This window comes from Carassius auratus, chromosome 25 (genome assembly GCF_003368295.1).
Source record: "Carassius auratus strain Wakin chromosome 25, ASM336829v1, whole genome shotgun sequence".
Classification (NCBI taxonomy): domain Eukaryota; kingdom Metazoa; phylum Chordata; class Actinopteri; order Cypriniformes; family Cyprinidae; genus Carassius; species Carassius auratus.
This window is the reverse complement of record NC_039267.1, coordinates 2,625,584-2,649,639: the sequence shown is the minus strand read 5'-3', so window position 1 is coordinate 2,649,639 and position 24,056 is coordinate 2,625,584. Positions and strand designations below refer to the sequence as shown.

At 37.9% G+C, this 24,056-nt stretch overlaps 2 protein-coding genes across 2 annotated transcripts; both read left to right on the top strand.

Annotated features, from left to right (window-relative positions):
* Positions 1 to 546: 546 nt before the first annotated feature.
* LOC113043858 (aquaporin-9-like) lies at positions 547 to 12,602 on the top strand. Its single transcript, XM_026203439.1, has 6 exons — positions 547 to 635; positions 1,148 to 1,274; positions 4,115 to 4,252; positions 4,325 to 4,443; positions 5,378 to 5,595; positions 11,749 to 12,602. Exons 1-6 carry the CDS (start codon positions 558 to 560, stop codon positions 11,951 to 11,953), a joined length of 885 nt encoding a protein of 294 aa, XP_026059224.1. The 5' UTR covers positions 547 to 557; the 3' UTR covers positions 11,954 to 12,602.
* A 3,906-nt stretch (positions 12,603 to 16,508) lies between these two features.
* On the top strand, positions 16,509 to 20,708 carry LOC113042801 (hepatic triacylglycerol lipase-like). Its single transcript, XM_026201802.1, has 6 exons — positions 16,509 to 16,744; positions 16,951 to 17,117; positions 17,994 to 18,173; positions 19,392 to 19,509; positions 20,327 to 20,560; positions 20,680 to 20,708. Exons 1-6 carry the CDS (start codon positions 16,672 to 16,674, stop codon positions 20,706 to 20,708), a joined length of 801 nt encoding a protein of 266 aa, XP_026057587.1. The 5' UTR covers positions 16,509 to 16,671.
* The last annotated feature ends 3,348 nt before the right edge of the window (positions 20,709 to 24,056 follow it).

Genomic DNA, 24,056 nt, shown 5'->3' with positions numbered 1-24,056 from the left:
TATCACAATATGCTAATTTTTTGAGAAGGACCTGTATACTGTCACTTTTGATCAATTTAGTTTTTCATAACATTTTTTTTTAAATCTTATTCCAAAAAAGTAGTGTATATCTGAAATAATTATTAATATGGTACATCAAGTAGCTTCCAAGAATACTATGGTAGTAACACCGTGATATGCGTTCCGAAACCACAGTAATAATGCCATGACACATTTCTTTTTCTGTTTTAACCCCAAAAATAAAACAGGTGATGTTTGTGGTTGTGGTTAAATGTACACTGTAAAACACATTTCAAAGTAGTAAATAAAACTGAGATTATTGGAGTATAAAGGAAATACAATTTAGTTTTTTCTAATTCAAAATTTCACTTTGATTCAGTGTGTTTCATGCTGCTTTTTTGTAATAATCTTTGAGCTTTTCCAGCAGTTTGTGAGTGGCACGTGTCAGAGCTGATGTTAGTGAGAGACTGTAGCGAGGCGATCGATCCATCACAGCATTAATGCAGCGGAGCGTCTGGTGTGTGTTCAGTCCAGTCCCAGCACACACTCGCAGCATCATGAAGCAGCACTGCGTCATCAAACACAGCGTCTTCAAAGAGTTCCTGGCCGAGTTCCTCGGGACCTTTGTGCTGGTGGTGAGTTTCTGCATCCTTACAGTCCTTCATATTCAGTTCAGACCACAGCCGTTCCTCAGGTTACATCAGAGCAGAAAACCTTAAATTCAGAAAGTAATGGAAGGCAATACATGTTGCATGAACTGCAAAAAATAAATATTTCCTCTGTATTTCTGTCTTGTTTTCCAATACAAATATCTAAACATCCTTAAATCAAGATACATAAGCTTAGTTTCAAGATTCATTGGTACATTTACCTTCTTGCATTAAAATGGAAATGGGTTGCAAGTTGTGTGTTCAACATCTGAAGTGTTTCTAAAACAGCTCATTAAGAAAATATGACATATTGAGTTCTGTTTAATTTATTCCTTCAGGTCTCTTTGCTTGATTTTATATTTCCCTTCATCAGACCACAAACAGAGTTTCTGTTATAAATGTTTATAATGATTTATTCTCTGTGTTATTGTGCAGATGTACTGTTGATCAGTGATTGCTCATTGCTCTGTGTGTGTGTGTGTGTGTGTGTGTGTCAGCTGTTCGGCTGTGGCTCGGTGGCTCAGACGGTGTTGAGCAGAAACACTCTCGGGGAACCACTGACCGTCCACATTGGCTTCAGCACTGGACTCATGATGGGTGTCTATGTGTCCGGCGGTGTCTCTGGTAAACACACACATTATATAAGCATCACACACACGTGAGCCGGATCCAGATCACTGCTCTTCCCAGAACTGATCGATAAACTCAATCCACAGCTGGTCCTGGAGTTTGCTGGGGTTCGGGTCTGTCTGGGTTTCTGGATGAAGTCTTCTTCTCTCAGATGATCTGAGATGTTTCCTCATCCGTCTGTCTCTGAATGACATTAGTTTGATCAAACACTGCTCTCGCCTGCTTTCTGAGGTCATAGAGAGCCTGGAGCATCAGGACAGATCCATTGATCTCTCTCTATGTGTGTGTGTGTGTGTGTGTGTGAGAGAGAGAGTGTGTGTTTGTGTGTATGTGTGTGTGTGTGTGAGATTGAGTGTGTGAGTGTGCGTGTGTGTGTGAGAGAGAGAGTGTGTGTGTGTGCGTGTGTGTGTGTGTGCGTGTGTGTGAGAGAGAGAGTGTGTGTGTGCGTGTGTGTAAGAGAGAGTGTGTGTTCGTGTGTATGTGTGTGTGTGTGAGATTGAGTGTGTGAGTGTGCGTGTGTGTGTGTGTGTGTGTGTGTGTGTGTGTGTGTGTGTGTGTGCGCGCGTGTGTGTGTGTGTGAGTGTGCGTGTGAGAGAGAGAGAGTGTGTGTGTGTGCGTGTGTGTGTGTGTGTGAGATTGAGAGTGTGAGTGTGCGTGTGTGTGTTTGTGAGAGAGAGAGAGCGAGAGAGTGTGTGTGTGTTTTGGGAGTATCTGTACTTTACTTGAGTTATGTGGTTTTATTAACAAAGTTCGGGAGAAGCACGATCAGATAATCATCCAGTTTGGCACAGGTGCATCTTGTTTAGCTAATCATCTTAAATAGCACACAAGCGTATATATATATCCAGTCTTCCTACCTCCTGTCCCACGACAGTTTTTTCGGCATCCCTCCTCCACCCCAACTCCTCACTTCTAATCTATTTATCCCAAATTGGGGATGGGGGAGTTATTTGGGTTCGGGCTGTGCTCCGGGCCCGGACCCCTCCCCCAGGGCAGCACGCCAAAATATGCCTAGTATTTGCCTTCAGATTAGATGTAAGGGTGAACTCGTGAATTTATATTTCAGACAACTTTTACTTTTAAGGCCCGTTCACACCAAGCACGATAACAATAAAGATAACGATAAAGATATAGTTCTAAAAATTGTTCTCAATATTAAAGAATAGCAGAGTCCACACTACAGCTATAACGATAAAGGCATAGAGAAACAATGTCATTGGAATCACTTTCAGAAAGATTTTTTTTCTGATGAACAATAAAAACATTGAGAGCGAATCAGAATCAATCCTGCTGTAATGAGTATTTAAGTATTTAACGCAGCAGACACACCTGCGCTCAGAAATAAACAGACGATTTCTTTCGCTGGTGTGGACGCTAATATCATTATCTTCATAGTTATCGTTCTTGGTGTGAACGGCTTTACTCCACTACATTTCCTAATTAAAATGTATACTTTTACTTTATACATTTCCCCAAAGTGGATTCTTTACTTATTACAAAATAGTCAGAAGAACGCAGACTGAAGGAAAGCAGGTCTGATGAGTCAGTGGTCTGGCGTTTGCAAGTTAGACTCATAAAAACACTTTTGAAAAATGTAATACAAAAAACACATACAAGAAATGTTTATGCCCTGATAGCACACGTACATCTCGGAGACGTCTATTTGACGTGTGTATTTGCATCTGCAAGACTTATTTTTTGTGAGTGTTTGCTCATCTGCAATACGTCTATAGGACGTTTCCTTTTAGATGTCTGTTAGATGTCTATAAGATGTTTATGATTTGGAATGTATGCAAAACTGACATCTGAAAGACGTCTGTCGGACGTTTGTAGACAGCAGATGCTTTCCAGATCAAGAGATCTTTAACAGACATCTTGCAGACATACGTGTGCTATCTGGGTGTATGTATATATATATATGTATACAGTACAGACCAAGAGTTTGGACACACCTTCTCATTCAAAGAGTTTTCTTTATTTTCATGACTATGAAAATTGTAGATTCACACTGAAGGCATCAAAACTATGAATTAACACATGTGGAATTATATAAATAACAAAACAGTGTGAAACAACTGAAAATATGTCATATTGTAGGTTCTTCAAAGTAGCCACCTTTAGCTTTGATTACTGCTTTGCACACTCTTGGCTTTCTCTTGATGAGCTTCAAGAGGTAGTCACCTGAAATGGTCTTCAACAGTCTTGAAGGAGTTCCCCGAGAGATGCTTAGCACTTGTTGGTCCTTTTGCCTTCTGTCTGCGGTCCAGCTCACCCCTAAACCATCTGGATTGGGTTCAGGTCCGGTGACTGTGGAGGCCAGGTCATCTGGAGCACCCCATCACTCTCCTTCTTGCTCAAATAAAATTTTAACTGAATTCAAATGAAAATTTTTTTTATTTCTTTCAGCTAGTTTCATAGCAGCATTTCTAATTTTCATTTAATTTAATACTGTAAAGCTGCTTTTACACAATCTGTAATGTTAAAAGTGCTATACAAATAAAGGTGAGTTGACTTGACTATGTCACATTTAAAGAAAAACTTTAATGTCTATAAGACTGGAAATGTGTTTTCTTGCCACTGAAATACATTTTGAAATATATTTTGGTATATGAAGGTTGAAAGGTTGGTTTTGGTTTTAAAAATATACCGTGTTTCACTGAGCTTCACGGCTTAAACAAGGTGCTCAAACTCAGTCCTGGAGGGCAGGTGTCATCGAGACTGTATAGAGGGTTCTAGTATGCCTAGTAAGAGCTTGATTAGCTGTTTCAGGTGTGTTTGATTGGTTTGGAGCTAAACTCTTAAAATATATTTTGACTGGAAATATCTGTCCGCAGGTGGTCACCTGAACCCTGCCGTATCTCTGGCCATGGTCATCCTGGGGAAGCTGAAGATCTGGAAGTTTCCCATCTACGTGATGGCGCAGATGTTGGGTGCATTTGTGGGAGCGGCTGCAGTCTTTGGATTGTATTACGGTGAGTTTGAAGAATCCAGAGGTTTCCTGCATACTCGAGGCTTGTGATTAAGGTTTGTGTATGTGTGTTCAGATGCCTTCATGGACTTCACCAATGGGATCCTGTCAGTCACAGGAATTAACGCCACAGGACACATCTTTGCCTCATACCCAGGCAGACACCTGACAGTCCTGGGCGGTTTCGTGGATCAGGTCAGTCTGTGTGTGCATCACTGAACGGAAAACACTGAAACAGCCCATGACTGATGCCACTTGACTAATGCACATCGATCGACTGAACATTTCCAAGCAGAAACACCCCAATTCAGATGTGAACCCATGAATTAATTCACCTCCTTCTGTTCCTAATGAAAAAATGTCATGCTTTGGATTGCTCAATAAACAACTGATGCCTAAATTTAAGATTAATGTATTTGAATTGCATATAAAATTTTCATTATAAAGTTTTAACATGAACAAACTGACATCTTAATGTTAAGCATACATAAATAAAATATATATTTGCTAAATGTATAAAAAAAAAAAAGCTTGCTAATCAATTAAAATAATTAAATATGAACTGTACCATGACTTTTGGAGTGCAGAAATCTGACCATTTTCATTGATGTATGTCTGACGAATATGCATAATATTAATTTCATTTTTATGTTGCATGGAAATTTTATATACAATTCAAATACATCTTAAATTTAGGTCTAAATATTTTGCATATGCATGGTGGATCTGAATAATAATAATAATAGAAATCAGAACAACATTCTACTTTCAATTATTTCCTAAATATCCCAGGAGTCTAGAGGAATGACGAGCTCAGCTGAAGTTCAGGTTTAGGTCAGGTTAGGTTTAGACTCACGTAGACAGACCTTCAGACTGATGGCTAAAGATGGCTTTCTTCTTTCATGAAGGGTTTGGCATCACAGCATTTTTGTTTCCAGGCAGACGTTAAATCCTGGAAATCCTGTATAATCTAAACAGTCTGATGTTGTTTTGAAACTACTGTAGGGTTTTCCATTTTTGTGTGCCATATGTATAAGATGTTGATCCAGGGGTTCGTTGGCATGACGTCTGAGGCTGAGACTAGGTTAGGTTAGTGAACGCTGATTACTGATCTCTGTCTGTCCATCAGGTGGTGGGGACAGGAATGCTGGTCCTGTGTATTCTAGCGGTTGTGGACGGCAGGAACATCGGTGCTCCTCGAGGCGTGGAGCCACTGGCTGTGGGTCTAATCCTGCTGGGCATCAGTGTTTCTATGGGGCTGAACTGTGGTTACCCTCTGAACCCCGCCAGAGACCTGGGCCCTCGCCTCTTTACTGCTGCTGCCGGATGGGGAATGGAGGTGTTCAGGTATGAGTTACCTGGTGTTCAGGTGCGAGAGTGATTAGGTGTGAGTGTGATCAGGTGTGAGTGTGATTAGGTGTGAGTGTGTTCAGGTGCGAGTGTGATCAGGTGTGAGTATGATCAGGTGCGAATGTGTTCAGGTGCGAATGTGTTCAGGTGCGAGTGTCATCAGGTATGAGTATGTTCAGGTGCGAGTGTGTTCAGGTGCGAGTGTGTTCAGGTGCGAGTGTGATCAGGTGTGAGTATGTTCAGGTGCGAGTGTGTTCAGGTGCGAGTGTGATCAGGTATGAGTATGTTCAGGTGCGAGTGTGATCAGGTGCGAGTGTCATCAGGTATGAGTATGTTCAGGTGCGAGTGTGTTCAGGTGCGAGTGTGTTCAGGTGCGAGTGTGATCAGGTGTGAGTATGTTCAGGTGCGAGTGTGTTCAGGTGCGAGTGTGTTCAGGTGCGAGTGTGTTCAGGTGCGAGTGTGTTCAGGTGCGAGTGTGATCAGGTGTGAGTATGTTCAGGTGCGAGTGTGTTCAGGTGCGAGTGTGATCAGGTATGAGTATGTTCAGGTGCGAGTGTGATCAGGTGCGAGTGTCATCAGGTATGAGTATGTTCAGGTGCGAGTGTGTTCAGGTGCGAGTGTGTTCAGGTGCGAGTGTGTTCAGGTGCGAGTGTGATCAGGTGTGAGTATGTTCAGGTGCGAGTGTGTTCAGGTGCGAGTGTGATCAGGTATGAGTATGTTCAGGTGCGAGTGTGATCAGGTGCGAGTGTCATCAGGTATGAGTATGTTCAGGTGCGAGTGTGTTCAGGTGCGAGTGTGTTCAGGTGCGAGTGTGATCAGGTGTGAGTATGTTCAGGTGCGAGTGTGTTCAGGTGCGAGTGTGATCAGGTATGAGTATGTTCAGGTGCGAGTGTGATCAGGTGCGAGTGTCATCAGGTATGAGTATGTTCAGGTGCGAGTGTGTTCAGGTGCGAGTGTGATCAGGTGTGAGTGTGATTAGGTGTGAGTGTGTTCAGGTGCGATTGTGTTCAGGTGCGAGTGTGATCAGGTGCGAGTGTGTTCAGGTGCGAGTGTGATCAGGTGTGTGTGATCAGGAGTTCCGGATCGAGTGTGTTCAGGTAATGAATCAGATATATCACGGTAATGAATATGCACAATATTGCTATCGTGGGCACTTCTAAATACTGTGTATAATAATTTATTACAGATTATTCAGAATTTGGAATGTATTTTAAGAATACTATTCCCTTCAACTGGTCAAAAGGCACAACACTTCTGTATGCTGCTCTTATGTAAACAAACAGGCAAAATAAGAAAAGAGGGAACACGTGACAGACACGCTGAATGAAAATACATTCACCCTCTGACAACAGATGGCGCTAAACTTCAGAAAATGCAGCCTTTACTCTGGAAACCCCATAAATAAACCAGCTGTGCTAATTTTTTAAATATAATAATTCATAATAATTAAATAATTTAAAATAGCCATTCAGATTTGTGGATTTGCTATAGTGTTCATTACAGCGACCAAATACATAAATATTTAGACTTAATATGCTATTTATTTTCATTTTTTTTCATGTTAATCTGGACTACAACATGCCCTAGATATTTTCTGAAAGTGTTTTGATTCTTTATTGTTCGTTCACACTTACATTAGGGCTTCATTAGTTAACATTAGTTAATTCATTACTCATTAAAAAATATTCTGAACATTCATTAATCTTATGTATTCCAATATTTAAACAGAGAGCGTGTGTTTGAACCCCGAACATTATCAGGAAGGCTATTCCAGAGTTTGGGAGCCAAATGTGAGAAAGCTCTACCTCCTTTAGTGGACTTTGCTATCCTAGGAACGACCAAAAGTCCAGCGTTTTGTGACCTTAGGGTGCGTGATGGGTTGTAGCGTGGTAGAAGGATAGTTAGGTACGAGGAGCTAAACCATTTAGGGCCTTATAGGGATAGTAATGAAATTTGTAACTGTTACTGGAACCTAATAGGCAGCCAGTGCAGAGACTGTAAAATTGGGGTAATATGATCATATTTTCTTGACCTGGGGTCTCATTTATAAAACTTTCCATAGATTTCATCCAAAAACTTTACGTATGCACAAAAGTTAGATTTTGCATACGCAAAAAAAGTTTTCAGATTTATAAAACCATGTGTACACCAGTATCTGGACAAAAAAACCTTTATAAATCCCAGTAAGGTGAAGATTGTGCATACGTGCTTCTCCACCTCGATTCCTCCCTGAAATCACTATGTATGGAGCTTACAACGCCTTGTTTTACTATGCATAACCTCATCTGCATATAATTTCTATGCATATTCCCATCCACTTGACACCATATTTAACATTGTTTTAAGATACATTAAGGAAATATGAGATCAGGACTATAAATGCTATTTGTGTCATACATAATTTTCATTGCTAAAAATCTTCCAGTATCCTTGTTATGTTTTAGCATAAATATCTAAAAATCTAAATCCCTAAAAACAAAACTCTTTAAATAGCTCTCAGATAAATATTTTTGAATATAGTTCGTTTTGTTTTGAATATAGTGCTTTCCAGTGGCCAAATAATACATGTAAATAGAATTGTCTGACTCAGCTCGTCACTGACAAAGTAGCCTATTTTAAAAAGAAAACATTCGCACTACAATTTTCTTTGTATCCTTCAAATATAGTAGTATTTTTCATAATGTTCTAGAGATTACTTTTTACGACATCAACACCTCAGTACAGCTTTGATTTAAAGTTTAGTTTAAAGATGAATTATTGTGCATCTATAGCACTCCACACTGTCATTAAAACAGCATGCCACAAAAAATGTGTTCAAGAACATCCGCTAAATATGTCTAAATTCATATAATTTTTTTTTAACTTCTGCCTAATGACTTAATGTATTTTCAGTGCTTATCTCCATGAATGAGGGTGGAATATTTAATATAAATGTGTATATTCAGGGCTTAATTTGTCCCGGAACAAGCCGGATCCGGCACCTCCGAAATCCGATCCGGCACCTCAGTTTGGCGGATCCCCCTCCTCCAGGGGTGGCGTTTTCGTATGGCAGACGGAGAATAGCCAAATATGTGCTGTGAAAAATGATCCAATATTACTATTTAAAATCACAGGGTTTTAGAAATATTTAACCAATGATAAGTATTTAAATGAGCTTGTAATACTTCGTAATCCCATTTGATCCTCAAGCTCCCGCGAAACTTCGTCAATTCATGCGCCTTCATTCAGATTGAACATATCTCCATATATCAGCAAAGCAAGGGTAAACAAATAACTGTTTGAATAGTACAGCATTTTCTTTACTCAAACATTGTCTGTTAAGGCTATTGTTTGTGTGTGCTTGAAGACGGGAGAAGTAGGTTTTTGTCACGCTGTCTGGTCTCTGTTTACCTGGGTGTCCACTAGTGGGCTCACTTCCCCTTAGGCACCTCACTGTAGGCATTACAATTCCCACTAGCCTTGTCCCTTCATCACAGTAATGGCACTCCTACTAATTGCACCAGGTGCCTTCACTTATTAGTCATTAGCCTCCCTATATTTACCAGTCTTTTCCTGTTGTCTGCATGGAGTCTTTCCTTCCGTCTCCTGCTGTACCCAGTCTTCTCATCTCCCGAGTCCTCGCATTCTGAGTTCCTGTTACTCTTTCCATTCCTGTTCCCTTCCTGTCCCATCCTTGTTTGTTCATTTGGATTGTTTCTGGTTTTGACCCTGGCTTGTTTTGATTACGATTTGGATTATCCCTAATAAAGACATACTGCAACTGGATCGCTCTGGATCCTGCGTTTCACTGGATACCCGAACGACAGTTCTGTCAGTGACAGTTCTGTCAGCTGTCCCAAACGAAATGTGAGTCTTGTATTGCAGCGCGCAGCAGGTCGCTTTAGTACAGACAAGATGTGCTGATGAGAAACGCGCTCTGAGAGAGTTCGTGGATTCGAAGACTGGGTTCGAATGACTGATTTAATCCAATAGTTTGTGTTGATTTATTTTATTATTCAAATCTATGTTGAATAAATGCAGGAATTTCCCTCATTATAAACTTGAAAGCTGCGAGAATTATTAAAACCATGCGATATAGCTACACCCAGAAATTTAGGACCTGATTAAATATAACTTTATTACACAGAGATTTGAAAAATAAAATTCCACAACTTTTTCAAATCATTTTTAGTCCTGGAAATTGTTGTTTTAAAATAGCATGGCATTTCCATGTTATTCACGACCTTACACGACCTTAATCACTTAAACTGATCCAGCTGTTGCGTGGGTGTTCCGTTACCTCTCCCTCCTGTAATCACATGCTGGATCCGTTACCCCCGCTTTGTTCCGGGACCTCGCAATTTACAAATTAAGCACTGTGTATATTGAAATGAAAGCAGATTTTAAAATCGTTCCTTACTTCATTACTTTTCTCAAGCCAGGAAAAAGAATGTGCACACGTCCGTAAGATGCGTGAATATTTACCCCAGATATTTTAAAAATCATGATATGTGCGTACAAAATTGCATACACAATTTCAAATGCCTATTTTGTGTGTATGAAAAGTATATAAATGAGAGCCCTGGTAAGGACTCTAGCCGCTGAATTTTTGACTACTTGTAGCTTGTTTATTAAAGATGTAGGAAAACGACTTAGCAGTGCATTACAAAAGTGAAAAAGTGAAGTGACATTCAGCCAAGTATGGTGACCCATACTCAGAATTCGTGCTCTGCATTTAACCCATCCGAAATGCACACACACAGAGCAGTGAACACACACACACACACACTGTGAGCACACACCCGGAGCAGTGGTCATCATTTATGCTGCGGCGCCCGGGGAGCAGTTGGGGGTTCGATGTCTTGCTCAAGGACACCTAAGTCGTGGTATTGAAGGTGGAGAGATAGCTGTTCATGCACTCCCCCCACCCACAATTCCGTCCGGCCTGAGACTAGAACTCACAACCCTTCGATTGGGAGGCCAACCCTCTAACCATTAGGCCACTACTTCCCAAATAGTTGAGTCTAGATGTCATGAATGCATGAACTGTAGTCTAATGCAAACTGTAGTCTAAGATATTATGTGTACTGTTTTTTTGGGTCTAATAAGGTATAATATCTTATCCAGATTTATTTTACATAATGTAGTTATTGTAGGTAATTTAGATGTTTCATCTGGTATTTTTTAAATATATATTTAATATATCATCAGCATAACAATGGAAACTAATCCAATCTTTTCTAATATTACCAAGGGGCAGCATGTATATTGAAAATAGCAGAGGGCCTAAGACAGATCCTTGCAGAACTCCATACTTTACTGGTATTAATTGAGGTGATTCTCAGTTTCAATAGACAAAGTCGTAACATTTAGACTCTAACATTTAGATTATAAACCATCTTAAAGCCTATTGTGATGACTCAGCTATATGGTATGATGATTTGGTGATACATTGTGATGATTTGGTGATAGATGATGATTTGCTGATATATTGTGATAATTTGGTGATACATTATGATTCAGTGATATATTATGATTATTCTGATACTACTATGATTCAGTAAAACATTATGCTGTTGATAATTCAGTGGTATGTTATGACAGTTTAGTGACATTTTATGACATTTTGGTGACATTGTGATAATTTGATGATATATTATGATGACTATTTGTATCTTTTTTTCTATTATATTTGTCCTTTGCTTTTTTCTTATTATTGTATTACTGACAGTTTAAATATTTCAAATAATTTTTATGGACTTTAGTCTTTACTAATATGAGTTACCCTAGTATTCTGCTGTGGAATTGAAAATAGTTAAAAAAATTCTGGTTTCTAAAATGTAGAAAATATACAGAAAATATATATTTGATATATCTTTAAATAAATTACTTGTATAAAGTTTTGTTTATGTGGCCCACTCATAGTTTTAAATATTCATGATTACAATACTGACCAAAATAATTCTTATAATGATTTCTGCCATAATTGAGCAGCTCTATGTGATATGATGATTTGATGACATATAATGATGTTTCTGTGATTATATTCTGATGATATATTGTAATGATTCAGTGTTAAATTATGATGATTTGGTGATATATTATGATGGTTCAGCGAAATATTGTGTTAATTTGGTGATACATTGGTGTGTGTGTGTGTGTGTTATGCAGCACTGCAGATTACTGGTGGTGGATACCTGTCGCTGGGCCGTTGGTAGGGGGCATCGCTGGTGCTGTGATCTACTTCCTGTTAATCGAGCTTCATCACACCAACCACAATGACAAACCTCACGAAGAACCTGAGGAAGAAGAGGATGAGGAGGAAGACGAGGACAGCAGCCTGAAAGACAAATACGAGATGATCAACATGAGCTAGACACCTGAGATCAGTAGAATTCCTGTCATGAAATAAAGCCAGTAAACTCATTTTCAGATGCTGTTTACATGAGTAAACACATCAGTGACACCAGTAGACCTCCATCCACCTTCACAGCTCAGACAATGTATGGGTTTTCATTAAATTATTCATGTTTTTTAACTAAATACAAGCTTAAAATCTGTAAACCCCTCTTTCCCATAATCCCCCATTGCACATAACATTAGAATGTATTTTGCTGATGGTTAATATTTCCCAAAGCACTCAATTCAATGGCTTTTATAACTTTAAAGTGATGGAAATGCATCAAGGTCCTGTTAGGAACTCTGTTCAGGTTAAGAATCACCAAACAGAGGCGCACTGATAACACTGATCATGAAACGGCCTTGTCTGAGCACGTAATTGTTCATGGCAAAGATTTGCATTTGTCTATGAAAGATTTTCCACTAGATCACCATTGCTGAGTTTTTAAATGTAAGTTTTATTTAACCTTGTTGTCATTTATATATTGTCTGTGATATTTGTGTTCATGTGTTTGTAGATCATGCTTCTTTTATTGACTTGTTTTTGAAAGTCTTTCATAAAAAGTAGATCTTTTGTAATGATGAAATCCTGCGACTTCAACTGTATATTTGTGTTTTTTGCTGAAATAAACTGAACTTTTGCTGAACTTTTTTAGCAGATTTGTTTTGCTTACAAACAGATGTTTGAATGTGTATGTTCTGTTCATGTCTGGACAGATCTGCTGCTGTCTCCTGAGCGTGAACAACAGATGAAGACAATCCTCTCCATAAACACTGAAGAAATTGTCATGTTATGTTATTACAGGTCGATTTGGCTTTTTTAATTCAGTTTGTTTGTCTTTTTAATTATTGTATAGCTTATTGTCAATGATTTTGTTTTAGTTTTCCAGTTAACTTCAGTTTTTATTTTTATTTTAGTCTTTTTATTTCTAGGTCATTTAACACATACACTGACTGCTTGACAGCAGGCTTCTTAAACTAGCTGCTGACTCTGTTGCCCCCGTTCTAACCCACATCATTAACCTCAGTTTTATCTGCTGTACCTGCCCACGTGCTTGGAAGCAGGTTAAAATAGTTCCTCCGCCCAAAGATAAGAAATTGCCTTTCTCTGGTCCCAACAGTCGCACGATAAGTATATTACCTGTATTATCTAAAATAATGGAATCTATAGTATATGACCAAATTAACAACTATTTTTATACAAATGATTTATTAACAGATTTTCAGCATGCATACAGAAAAAGTCACTCCACTGCCACTGCTCTGACTCACATGTCTGATGATTGGCTTAGAGAGACTGAAAAGAGAAATATTATTGGTGCTGTATTTTTTGATTTTTCTGCTGCCTTTGACATCATAGATCACAAACTGTTATTAACAAAATTATGTTGTTATGGTTTTGAGCAGTCAGCAATCAAATGGATGTACAGTTATTTGTCAAACAGAACACAGACAGTGTTTTTTAATGGCAGTCTCTCAGGTATCAGAAAAATCACATGTGGCGTACCCCAAGGCAGTTGTCTGGGTCCATTATTATTTAATATTTTTACGAATGATTTACCATACACTTTACATAAGGCTAAAATTGTCATGTACGCTGATGATTCAACTATATATACATCAGCAAGTACACAAATGGAACTAAAAACTGTTTTAAATATAGAATTACAATATGTAGTAGATTGAATCAAATCAGCTGCTCGTGTAGCACTTAGGTGCAGCTATAGGAGAAATATTATATTAATGCACAAAGATCTTAACTGGTTGTTGGTCAAAGATAGACTGTTGTATTCACTGTTAATTTTCATAAGAAACATTTCCATTTCAAAATTGCCTTCTGTTTTGTTTAAGTATCTTTTTTTTAGTGTAGACAATCATCAGTATAGCACCAGACATGCAACTAAAGGCAACTTCACCTGACCCATAGCAAGAACAAATGCCATAAAAAACACTGTTATGTTCAGAGGTATGAAGGAATGGAATAAACTACCAATGCATATTATACTTACTAACAATGTCAATAAATTTAAATGATATGTAAAACAGGATCTATAAAAATAATACATCTGTTTAGATTTATTTATTTTCGTGTGTGAACATGTGTAGGTATATATATATATATACAGTATTGTTCAAAATAATAGCAGTACAATGTGACTAACCAGAATAATCAAGGTTTTTCGTATATTTTTTTATTGCTACGTGGCAAACAAGTTACCAGTAGGTTCAGTAGATTCTCAGAAAACAAATGAGACCCAGCATTCATGATATGCACGCTCTTAAGGATGTGCAGTTGGGCAATTAGTTGAATTAGTTGAAAGGGGTGTGTTCAAAAAAATAGCAGTGTGGCATTCAATCACTGAGGTCATCAATTTTGTGAAGAAACGTGTGTGAATCAGGTGGCCCCTATTTAAGGATGAAGCCAACACTTGTTGAACATGCATTTGAAAGCTGAGGAAAATGGGTCGTTCAAGACATTGTTCAGAAGAACAGCGTACTTTGATTAAAAAGTTGATTAGAGAGGGGAAAACCTATAAAGAGGTGCAAAAATGATAGGCTGTTCAGCTAAAATGATCTCCAATGCCTTAAAATGGAGAGCAAAACCAGAGAGACATGGAAGAAAACGGAAGACAACCATCAAAATCGATAGAAGAATAACCAGAATGGCAAAGGCTCAGCCAATGATCACCTCCAGGATGATCAAAGACAGTCTGGAGTTACCTGTAAGTACTGTGACAGTTAGAAGACGTCTGTGTGAAGCTAATCTATTTTCAAGAATCCCCCGCAAAGTCCCTCTGTTAAAAAAAAGGCATGTGCAGAAGAGGTTACAATTTGCCAAAGAACACATCAACTGGCCTAAAGAGAAATGGAGGAACATTTTGTGGACTGATGAGAGTAAAATTGTTCTTTTTGGGTCCAAGGGCCACAGGCAGTTTGTGAGACGACCCCCAAACTCTGAATTCAAGCCACAGTACACAGTGAAGACAGTGAAGCATGGAGGTGCAAGCATCATGATATGGGCATGTTTCTCCTACTATGGTGTTGGGCCTATTTATCGCATACCAGGGATCATGGATCAGTTTGCATATGTTAAAATACTTGAAGAGGTCATGTTGCCCTATGCTGAAGAGGACATGCCCTTGAAATGGTTGTTTCAACAAGACAATGACCCAAAACACACTAGTAAACGGGCAAAGTCTTGGTTCCAAACCAACAAAATTAATGTTATGGAGTGGCCAGCCCAATCTCCAGACCTTAATCCAATTGAGAACTTGTGGGGTGATATCAAAAATGCTGTTTCTGAAGCAAAACCAAGAAATGTGAATGAATTGTGGAATGTTGTTAAAGAATCATGGAGTGGAATAACAGATGAGAGGTGCCACAAGTTGGTTGACTCCATGCCACACAGATGTCAAGCAGTTTTAAAAAACTGTGGTCATACAACTAAATATTAGTTTAGTGATTCACAGGATTGCTAAATCCCAGAAAAAAAAATGTTTGTACAAAATAGTTTTGAGTTTGTACAGTCAAAGGTAGACACTGCTATTTTTTTGAACACACCCCTTTCAACTAATTGCCCAATTGCACAGCCTTAAGAGCGTGCATATCATGAATGCTGGGTCTTGTTTGTTTTCTGACAATCTACTGAACCTACTGGTAACTTGTTTGCCACGTAGCAATAAAAAATATACTAAAAACCTTGATTATTCTGGTTAGTCACATTGTACTGCTATTATTTTGAACAATACTGTATATATATATATAGGCGTATGTGTACGAATGTGTTTTTATATGTGTGTATATTTCATGCCCGTATGAGGGTACATATGTACTTTGATATGTGTATATATATGTATGTGTATATGTGTATGTGTATTTATCTTTTCCATTTATTTGTTGTATTTTTTAATGATTTATTTTTCCTTTTGTTTATGTATATATTTTTCAGGACCCCAGGAAGATTAGCTGCAGCATGGCTGTAGCTAATGGGGATCCTTTTAATAAAAACAAACACTGTAGACACGACACATGACTAGTCCAGATTACACAGGTCTACATGGTGTACAGCTGTACTGCTAGTTTAGTAAAACCAACCAAGAAGGACAAATGTGTTTGATTTAAAGCGGTGTATGACAGTTATGGTTAGTGTTACTTTTAGTAATCTTTTTGGTAAAATCCTAAAATGCTCTTTTTTTTTTTTTAGGAGTACAATTTCTTGTTCAGTTTCAGATGACTTTAATAAGTGTGATACATATTAAATGTTGCTTTCACTTTCAGCTTACTGGAAGTCTCTGTTTGGAACAAGTGTTGGCTTGAGCTCAGTTGACAGATATGATCTATTTCCAATAAAACAATGAATCAGACACTCATCCTGAACCTGATCAGAGTGAAAAGAGCTATTGAGACTAACATCTGAGACGTCATTCTTCTGAAGGAGATCTCATACAGGAGAAGTATTTGTCCAACTAATGGAGATCAAGTAAAACTGCAGAATGTTTTAGTGGTAGTTTTATCATTCCAGTTAAACCACTGTACTTTCCCTCTTCAAACTGTGCTGAAGCCAGCAGCCAATCGGAGCAGAGAGTCTTTCAGGCTCCGCCCCGCTCTCTCTCTCTCTCTCTTCAGTCAGACTCTCGTCCTCGAGGAGCAGAAGAGCAGATCCACAGCAGAAACTCCTGAACCCTGCAGAATATCATGAGAGTCCTTAGAGCTTTACTCCTCATGAGTGCTGTCACAGCGTCTGTCAGAGGAGATACTAACTTTACAGGTAAGAGCATGCGTCCTGATCCACCAGCCGGTTAAAGCATGCCATGGAGCTCGTATTTTAGACTGACACAGCAAACTTCACTCTCTAATTGCATGTTCTCAGAGAAGCTCTTTGAACGTTTGCCACAGAAAGTCCTGAAAGCCGCAGGACAGTGTGACGGGATGGGGCTTCGTACTCTGAAATTACACATCTGGGTTTAATTTTAGCAGAGACTCCTCCAGTAAAGACGGTGCTAAAGTCCAGCTTCCATCTGTATCATGAGGGCAGTGTGTTTGAGGAGACTTGCGCCGTGGTCCCGTTCCGGTCAGAAACTCTCCACAGATGTGCTTACAACCACAGTGACCCACTGGTGCTGATTATACACGGCTGGACGGTGAGAGAAACAACATGTGGCTCTTAAGAAGTCTCAATTCACCCCTCCACAAATTAAGATCTCAGTTGAGAGCATAAACTCTTAAATTTATAAAGTTACGTCATTCCATTTTGCATGCACTGCATAGAATGAATATCTTTGTCAGTTTTAGTCTTGTTTTAGAATACAAATATCTAAGAATCCTAAAACCCAGAAACATTTACAAGAACAAGATTAGCACAAATAACAAGAATAATCCTCAGAAGAGCAATAGGGCCCTTAGGGCTTGGGCCCTAAATATCTGTCAGTAGGGAATGAAGTTCCTGTTTCTGATTCCTCGGGCAGATATTTGCATATTTGTAATGCAGTGTGATCAGAAGAAACAGTAGAAGATATTCCAGTATTCTAGCATTTGGGAACAGAGAAATTCAAGACTTAAGATGTTTTCATAAAATGCTTTAAATCTAAAGGAAATTAGTTAGAAGTTGAATTCTTATGCTAATACAACTCATTAAGTCGACTCAGATTTATATAGTGTTCCATTTGATTTTCCATCTCTATTGTTTTAGAAAATGTCTTCAATAAACATAAATCTACCTTCATAAAGCCTGCAGAAAATCAGAGCTCAGTGAGACCAGCACTTTTATGAAGGTTCCTACTATAGAAACCAATCTGTTTAATGCTCACAGAGCTGTTTCTCAAGCAAAACGGGATCATATCTGTGTTTACTTCCTGTTAGACAGTGTATATCGCTGCTTTACAACTCAGTTCATGAGTCAATAAACATGTAGAGCAGACAGGAAGTTCCTCCAGACGGAGGAAATGGACAAACACTTAGTGTTGGCTTTGTTTTGCTGCATGATTGAGTGTAAGTGACGTCAGCTTTCCTGCTCTCAGATGAATGGACGCATGGAGCCCTGGATCTTCAATCTGGCTTCTGCACTGAAGCTCCGGCTCGAGCGGGTCAATGTGTTCATCAGTGATTGGAGGAAGCTGGCACTTCAGCCGTATCCAGTCGCAGCCAAGAATAGCAGACAGGTGGGGCGGGACGTGGCCGCGCTGCTCAAATGGCTGGAGGTAATGAGGGACTTCAGCGGAAACATTTGTTAAACCAAATCCAGAACAAACCTTATTTCTGGGGTTCTCTGAAGGGGAAGTCATCATAGTTGGGTAAACCTGGGACAAGGTCAAGCTCCAATATATATTATTCTATTCTAATTTATATATTCTGCTATTGCATTATGGAAAAAGCTAAAAAGCTAAAAAAAAGACAAATAATGTTCATTATTATGAAAATAATATTACATGTAGCTACTAATTTAATATTACAGTAACATGTATGGAAATCAAAGGCATATATCTAAACAAGTTGTGTTCAAAATTTGAGGTTGACATCTCAAAAAATTAGTTTTTCAGATTCAAAGTTTTCACTAAATTTAGCTCCCATTTTTGACTGCAAACAATTCAGTGTGACAAATTAGTTTCAGGACCATCCAAAGTTTTTGAATCATGTCAATGTGTTTTTTATACATTGGGAATGCCAAAACCTTTTTACCAGGTTTCGGACCATTCTGATGAGGTAAAAAAAAAAAAAAAAAAATATATATATATATATATATATATATATATATATATATATATATATATATATATATATATATATATATATTAATTCTTCAGTCAAAAGTGGCTGAACAAGGCTAAATAAAAATGTTTAGAATGTCAAGCGAACATTCCATTGTATCATTTTGAGAACATTGGAAAGTTACTTTAGAATGTTTTCCCAACATTATGAAACAAGAAGCTATATTTAAGAAACTTTAGGTGAACATACAACTAAAACGTTTCAGAATACAAATTCTCTGTGAACAATGTATAAATAACAATGTAAAACACCATGTCCTAACAATACGCGATATCGAGATCTTTTCCATGTTAATCTTTTTGTCCTAACCAGTCGCCGGAACAACAGCAAACAGTCTGTGGAAATGATAATCTCAGGTACTGATTATCTGCCATGTCTTATTCAAAGTTAAAAGTGTCAAATGTGAGTTTGAATATCAAATTGTGTGACTTTTATATCCATACTGAAAACAGCAGTAGGTTTAGATTTATTGAAAATAAATTAAAGCAAAAAATGTGCGTTTAAATGGCAAACCAGCAAGTGTATTCCAGTCAGTGTGTACTTTTAATAATGTTAAAAACGAGTACATTATAAATGAGTGCAGTGCGACTCTGAAAGGCTGTGATATTTTTACCTAAGATTGAACCTGATGATACTTCCTCCCTCGACAGGAAGTGGCTGAGCTCTCCATGAATGACGTCCATCTGATCGGCTACAGTCTGGGAGCGCATGTGGCCGGATTCGCTGGAAGTCATTTCAGAGGGCTGAGGAAAGTGGGCCGTATTACCGGTAAGATGAAGCCATGCACGTGATCAGACAGGATTGAACAGATCTGGATATTTATCTCAGCGACTGTTACTCTGTCTCAGACGAACATGAACCATAAACATCAGAGCCACAAGCACACCCATGCTAGAAAAGCATTACCTTCAGAATTCATCACAATACACAGCTGAATGTTTGAAGTCCAATTATATGACCTCAGCTGATGGGAATTAGATTTGTTAAATCACACTATAATTCAGATTTACACAAATCATTCTAAATCAGAGCATTTTGTCATATTTATGTCTCTATAAACCCATTCAAAATTCCATAATTTAAAATATTTTTTGGAATAAAAACCAATTTATGTAAAAATACATTATTAATACAATTACAGAACATTATGACCCTAAAGAGTGCTTCAAATGAAACATAGTGTGTCACATAACAGATAAACAAACTCAATTACAGTGTGCCAAACAGAAGCATCATTATGTATTATTGTATCATTATATCTGTTAAGCCTGAATCATTGTGGATGTGTTGAATCTGTTGCTGTGCGTGCGACCAATCACAACAGAAGTTACTACATGAAGTGTAAGTGGCTAAGTCAATGTGGCAAAAACCATCCCATTATTTGTTCTGGTATTAAAAAACTCATAAACAACAGGTGCACACAACACCGCAGAGTGGAGACATGGAGGAAAGCTGGGAGGTTTTAATTATACAAATGAAGAGGAATTGAAATGACTCAGATAGGTAGAGAGATGCCTGCATTCTTCCAGAGTCCAGATCATTGGGTTTGGACGAAGCACATGAAGTGTTTGTGTGTTTGCTGAAGGTCTGGATCCGGCCGGGCCACACTTCGAGGGTCTGCCGGCGTTTGACAGACTGTCTCCGGATGACGCTCAGTTCGTGGACGCTGTCCACACCTTCACCGGCTCCAGCATCATGCCAGGAGTGGGAATAAAGCAGAGCGTCGCTCACGTGGACTTCTACCCCAACGGAGGCTCCTTTCAGCCCGGCTGCAAGATGCTGGACATTTACAGCAACGTCTTCCAGTACGGCCTGCAAGGTACAGCTGGACAAAACATGCACACATTTCATTTGCATTTATTTATATAAGAGGCCAAACAAACTGGATGTGTTCTTGAGTTTTGGATTAATTGCTCAAAACGCAGACATATTTTTTAGTTTTTGAAAGAGGATTCAGAAGCAGCTGAATGAGGAATATGTCTTTGCGACTGAAGAATCCAATGCACAGCAGACTAACTATATCATATATGAACCAAATATAAACTGAATATGAACCACTGTTATATATTAACTAAAACTAAAAACAATTATTTTTTTTACTTAAAATATAACATTTAAATTTGTAAAATAATTTTAAGCTAGTTTCATCTAGTTTAACTTGATGACTAAAATAAATAAAAGTAAAATTAATACAAAACTGTATAATAACTATATAGACATGCTTGCATTGAAAACAACAAAAAGTAATAATAATGACAACAAATATCAACAGGAATTACTAAACTGTAACTGAAGTTAACATGAAAATATCATATATAAAAAAAATTATTATGGTTATCTTCCCCATTTTCTAGTGCAAATATTTAAAGTATCTTGAATCATGATTAGCAAAATTACTTATGATATTAAGCAATGTATAAAAAAATATTGAAATGTTGTTCATTTTTTCTTATGAAAAATCTGCCAGTGGGATAAGAACAATAATTGGAATTCAAAGGGAAACAATATTATTTTTCTTGCCCTGCTAACAATTATTATTACTTTTTTAAGCAAAAACATACATAAGGTTGATACATTTTGCAAAAAACAAAACTTAATATGTTAAGTCATTTTGGTAATCGAGTGAATATATCTTGAATACAAATAATATTTAGATATTTGTACTGGAAACCAAGTTTCTAATATCTTAGATTCTATCGCTCATTTTCAAATGAAACTTGTAAGTAAAGATAAAATCGTAGTACTGGTTGGCTGAAAACGCTCACTCTGTAAAGCAGAGAGGAGATGGAAGCATGATCGTCTTACTGTGTCTTGTGTCTGTTTAAGTTTAAGAGCGCTGTTAAATTAGCTAGATCAAAATATTTTTCAGAACTGATTACCACACCATTCGTTTTCGCTAATCGTGGATTCTGAATGCATTGCCACAGATTTCTCTTACGGTTGCCAGTTTTTCATTTGGTGTTTTGACACAAACCTCTCGTGGGGGCGGGGTTAACAGTGATCTACTCTGATTGGATAATGAGCTTTTGATTGACAGGTGCTATCTGACCGAGAAGTACAGATGCAACTCAGTGGCGTGCATATTGGAAAGCTCTCGCTGTGATTTTTATTACTAAATATGTAAATAATATTTGACCTTTGATCGTCTCAGTCTGTAAAGATGAGCTCGTCCTTCAAGGCAGCCTGAAGTAAGCTTGTGTTACTGAATGACAATAATAACCTGCAACAAAACTGTAGCACAACTGTAACGAAAAACTTGTATTGATGTTACTTCAGTAACACAAGCTTACTTCAAGCTGCCTTGAAGGACAAGCGGAGGAGGAAAACGATGTCACTCCGTGTCTCCTGAGAGCTCATCTTTACTGAGACGATCGAAGGTCAAATATTATTTACATATTTAGTTAATACAAGGCACGACATATTGCATACAATCACTCCCGAGAGCTTTTTTTATTTCTTTTTCTTTTTTATTAAACGCAGAGAACAAAAACATACAAATGTATAAACATGGCATCACATAATATCCACCACGAAAAAGGGAATAAAATAGAACTAATGAGGGCCAAAAATCTAAACAAAATTACACAAGGAGATCAAAGGCAGAAGCAAATCTAACAGTCCTTATAGCTTTCTTATTAGTAGATACTGAGATTACATTCAAATAGTTTTCCATTTCTTTTAGAGAAATAGAGAAGACAGGTTTGCAGTTGGAGAATTGCAATTTGTGAATGTGAAATTTGTTTAGGAAAAAATGTTAAATTAATAACAAAACTGTTATTTTCGTTTGTGGGGTCAGAGTCATAATACCCAAATATGTTTTCATATGTACTGAGAAGCCTGGCAAAATCTTAACTTGACCAAACACACCAATATCATCCCAAAGTTTCTGAGTATAGTGACATGACCAAAATAAGTGTACAGTTTCTTCAGACTCAAACAAAAAGAGCATGTGAAGATCAATGTCAGATTTAAATCTTTGTAAATCTTCTTAACAGGTAGAACCTGTGTATGAGCTTAAAATAATTTTTTTACTTTGTCTGTGAAAACAAACTTTTGCGGTAGAGACCAGATTTAATCATCGCGAGATCTTTCCAATATTTCCAATAGTCTGTACTTCCCGTCAGAGAGCACCTGTCCATCAAAAAGCTCACTATCCAATCAGAGTAGATCACTGTTAAGTCCGCCCCCATGAGAGGTCTGTATCAACACACCAAACGAAAAACTGCAAAGCATAAGCAAAATCTGTGGCAATGCATTAAGAATCCATGATTAGCAAAAACGATCTTTGAAAAACATTAACAAAGAATGAATCATATTTGAAGAGCCTGTTAAATTTGTGTGACTGATTTAATTTTTTTTTCCTTTTAATTGTTATCCTTCTTTTGTAATGGCATATTTTTGATAGTTTCTGAAAAAGTTAAATTCAGTTTTATAAAGTTATGTTCATTTTTATTGAAACAAATGTAATTCCATATGAACTCGCCTGCTAGTCCATTTTTATCTCGTTAACAAATGAAAAAAGTCTACTAACTCCTCACTGGATGTTTGTTCCTTCCGTGATCATAAAAAGCAGCTTTTCCAGTAATTGTCCCCAGTGTTCAAGTGTTGAATTAAACTCATCTTTGGACACTGGTGTGGTTCTGAACTGCTTTAAGCAAGCGGTTGTTCAGCCTTTGCTCAAGAAACAAGGTTTGGATGAAAGTTTGCTTTAACAATCTTTGGCCTGTCTCAAAGTTATCATTTTTGTCAAAGCTTTTGGATAAAGTTGAAGAGTTACAGCTGATCACATTCTTAAATACAGCTAATTTATTAGAACCTTTCCAATCAATTTCACTACTTATCAGAGTACAGAGTCTGCTTTGCTTAAAGCATTAAATTATGTTTTGGTTGCAGTTGATGCCGGTAAAAATGCAGTATTGATTCTACTGGATCTTACAGCTGCCTTTGATACCATGGATCATAATGTTCTTATTTGCCGTTTAGAACATCTGTTCAGTATCAGGGGCACAGCCTTACGATGGTTCAGCTCATATCTCACAGATAGGTTTTTTTGTAAGTTTTCCTCATTATCTGCCCCAATAATTAGTGGAGTACTCAGGGCTCTATTCTGGGAACGCTTCTTTTTAGTTATATATGGACCCTCTGGGGGATATTATCAGGAAGCACAATGGTTCTTTTTTTTCATTTTCTTTTCATCTATCAGTGCCTTGCTCAAGGGCACTTCAGTCATGAGTATTGAGGGAGGAAGAGAGCACTGTTCATTCACTCCCTCAACACCTACAACTTCTGCTGGCACCGAGACTCAAACCTGTGAC